Source organism: Pygoscelis adeliae, unplaced genomic scaffold (genome assembly GCF_000699105.1).
Source record: "Pygoscelis adeliae isolate BGI_AS28 unplaced genomic scaffold, ASM69910v1 Scaffold191, whole genome shotgun sequence".
In the NCBI taxonomy this organism is placed as follows: domain Eukaryota; kingdom Metazoa; phylum Chordata; class Aves; order Sphenisciformes; family Spheniscidae; genus Pygoscelis; species Pygoscelis adeliae.
In genome coordinates, this window is record NW_008824114.1 from 1,078,273 (window position 1) to 1,081,852 (window position 3,580).

Below are 3,580 nucleotides of genomic sequence, written 5' to 3' on the forward strand. Positions count from 1 at the left end.
CAGGACCTCACCGTGTTTCACAGCTATTCAGCCCAATCAGCTAACCATTGCTGTCCCCACTCACGAGGGAGGTGATCTGAGGTTGTGTGGGGAGTCAGTGGCTGGGCTAGGAACAGAAGAATGGAGATGAGAACGTGCATCCGGACAGGGGCTGCTACAAGTTCCTCACCCTGCTCCAAGCTCCCCATGCACATGGCTGTTGTCCTAGCCACCACTTTTCAGAGTGCACTTGCTCAGTTGTGCAAGTGGTGGTGAGTCACTTAAGATCCTGAGCTCTCTTATGCTTCCACACAGAGGCAGCAGCAACCTTTTGAGAAAAGTGGCTATTTGCACAGGTAACAGCTGTTGATCAAGGTTTTTGCCTGGTGAGCATACACAGGCTGATGCCTGAGTATGGTATAAAACCAAATTATTTAATATTGTCAGTATCGCTCTGACACATTTCCTACTCCTCTTTACACCCATTTTGAGTGAGGAAAACATTGTTGGAAAGGAAGTGACTGCAATATCAGTATAGAAAGAATGAGAAGTTGTAGGTAGATGGCTGTATTTTTCAGCTGGTCTGAGTTGGCTCTGAAATCAGCCTAGCTGGATTTATTCACAGCAGCTGAAAAAGGGAGTTGTGGAGAAAGATGAAAAATTAGGGAAATAAGTCACCACCATAAACTATTCAGACTTTTACCCCAGAAAATGTTAAAGGGATCTTATCTACTACTCCCCTTCTCCCTGGTGCTGCTCAACCAAATGTCTTCTCACATCTGTTCTTTAAAATACCTGAAAGACCCAGGGCACATGCTCAGGCTCTTTTCTTGGGGGAAGAACAGACCAGAAGGCAGATGTGCTTGTTTGCGTGCTGACTTGCTCCCTTCAGCTAGTAATGGTGAATGTGAAAATTCCCTAAACCACATAGTCACTGACAGCCCAAGAAGGAAGGACAACTAACCTAAGGCGCCCCTTGGGTTTTGATTGTAAGGGATAAGAAAAATCATCTCCTTTGCAATACCCTCCTTTAAAACCCTTTGAACCTCTGCCAGTTTCTAAGCATGCACTCTCCTCTGAAGATGAATCCATACATAGCAAGTACAACAGGATGCGAGGCCACCAAGTTTTTTCACCTAACATGGTCAAACAAGCTTAACAAGCCCAACTTCCTTGTTTTTATCATCAGAGCACAGACATTTGGAGGACAGATAAACAAACTAACCTGGAACCCTCCCTGTTATCCATCGTCAGCCAGGCCTGAGACTAACATGCTGGCCAGCCTGACAGAGAAGAGTCTGTAAGTGGAGTTCGTGCTCCTCCCTCTCCTCCTATAGATCTAAATCTCTGTACTGATCAGAGATCTCCCTTCCTCCTCTGCCTCACACACACAGACAGTATTTAGCAGTGCAACATACACCGTACCTGCATGGTAGTTTCTGATTTCAAGCTCTGACTCTGAAAGGAAACAAAAAAAGAGGGTGAGAAAGTGTTAGGCTGAACAGGTAGAAAGTCCAGAACACAGCACATCTGGCAAGGATCGGATCCAGAGGCAGCATGGTTTTCCACAGCTTGCAGGTTTTCTATTCTCCTGCCAATGTTTTCCCTCTCCGCATCACACCGGGAGTGTTTCTGTATTACACGCTTCAAGAGCAGACCCGCTCCTGCTGCACAACCCTTTACAACTTTTGAAAGAAAAGCACAATCAAAATCTCTGAGAATGTGGTGGGCTGACCCCAGCTGGCAGGGTCGCTTGCTCATCCCTCATCGGCATGGGGGAGGGAATTGGAAGGGCAAAAGTGGGAAAAAGAACTTGTGGGTTGAGATAATGACAATTTAATAATTGAAGGGGGGAAAAAAAAAACCAACAACAAAAAACCTCAAGTGATGCAAAAGCAATCACTCACCACCAGCATACTGATGCCCAGCCAGTCCCTGAGCAATGGCTACTTGGGAAAAACTCCCCCCCATTTCTATTGCTGAGCATGATGTTATATGGCATGGAATATCCCCTGGTCAATTTGGGTCAGCTGTCCCAGCTGTGTCCCTTCCCTACCTCTTGTCCACCCCAACCTACTGAGTGAGAAACAGAGAAGACCTTGACACTGTGCAAGCACTGTTCAGCAATAGCTAAAACATTGGTGCATTATCAACTCTGTTTTGGTAACAGATCTAAAACACAGCACCGTATGGGCTGCTATGAGGAAAATTAATTCCATCGCAGCCAAACTCAGTACAGACTGTAACTCACCTTTGAGCACCTTCCAGTGTTTTCTGGTGAAATGAGAAGCCTTAGGATGTGCATTTACATTACAGGTAATATTCTTAGTAAGAACAATTACTAGCTGATGGCTGAACATTGCTTCTCAGACACAAGCTAAAATAAAACTCATAACAACAACATAGGCAATGTAAACCCCAGAAACTAATTTGTTATTAATTCCAGCTGCAGGTATTACCATATTCAAAGGAAACATCTTAAATTAATAAGACTTAAGTAATTATCTGGTCAATTAACTGGCTGTTTATGGTATGTAAAAGAGCTGTAAGTGTGATGCAAATACTCAGAGTTTAGCAGCAGTAGTAGGAAGTGCTGTTAGATGTTTTACAGTAACAATCAGTGATAGCTTCCTACCTGGTCTGGGCAAGACTGTGAAGACTATCTCCATACCAGCATGAATATGATCAGACACATGACAGTGAAGCAGCCACGCCCCAGGGTTTCCAACCAACATCTCCACCATTTCAAAGGTCCCAGGGAACAGATCCACAACATCTGCCCTGTAGCTTTTGCCATTCTATCAAAGGGAAGGGAGGCTGTTAGCATTCAGTGCTCTGTGCACCTTTTCAGAAAGAAGATTCTGTCAGTGTCACTGGAGACCACTTCAGTGCTACTACAGTTTTAAAAGCTAAAAAAAAAAAAGATTTCAAAAAGCAGCTCCAGGGCTGTAGCTGGGAAAGCAAACACAATCTGTTAATGCCTAAGAAGGGTTAAGCTAGACATATCAGCACAATACAGAGGCTCAGTGAGTCAGACTTGGACGTGTAAAATCACATCCCTTTCCTAGTTGGGTGAAGTTGCTGTGAAGTCATTCAAGAAGTTCAAGTCCAGAGTCAAGCAAAAGTGATGATATCAGCGGTCAGTCTCTGCTTTCTCATCAGCAGGATATTCTTACCTTGTATATGAAGGTCTCAGCATGAAAGTGGACTGTGTGGATGTCAATCTCCTGACCCATTCCCAGCAGGTACCAGTTCACCCACTCCCCCTGGAACATGGTCAGCCCAGGCAAGTTTGCATAGAGCCTCCCATTGATTGCTGTGCAGTAAATAACATACAGAGAGAGTAGAAAAGGCTGTTATTGAAATGGTAAAGATGCTGAACCATCTCAGAGGAAGAACATGCAAGGCAAGTTAGATGCTACAAAGCTCATATAGCAACCAGCGCATCAGCAGTTAGTCTTCCATACGACAGTCCCCCAAAAGTTTGGCAGTCTCTCTCCAGCTCAACTACTTATCCACTCTGTTAACAGATAGGAAAAGTAAAGTGACTTGCATCCAAGGGCATGCAGTAGCTCAGCTAAAACAAATCTCAAAAACTAAT

The 3,580-nt window shown here is 44.4% G+C and overlaps 1 protein-coding gene across 2 annotated transcripts in view; it reads right to left on the minus strand.

The window, feature by feature from the left end:
• Positions 1–3,580, minus strand: part of HEPH (hephaestin) — a 26,717-nt gene that overhangs the window by 932 nt on the left and 22,205 nt on the right. For both annotated transcript variants that reach the window (XM_009334269.1, XM_009334270.1), the window contains 3 exons: positions 3,156–3,295; positions 2,615–2,777; positions 1,405–1,437 (listed from right to left, as the gene is read on the minus strand). In XM_009334269.1, coding sequence (XP_009332544.1) covers positions 1,405–1,437; positions 2,615–2,777; positions 3,156–3,295 — 336 coding nt within the window. The remainder of the gene's footprint in view (positions 1–1,404; positions 1,438–2,614; positions 2,778–3,155; positions 3,296–3,580) is intronic.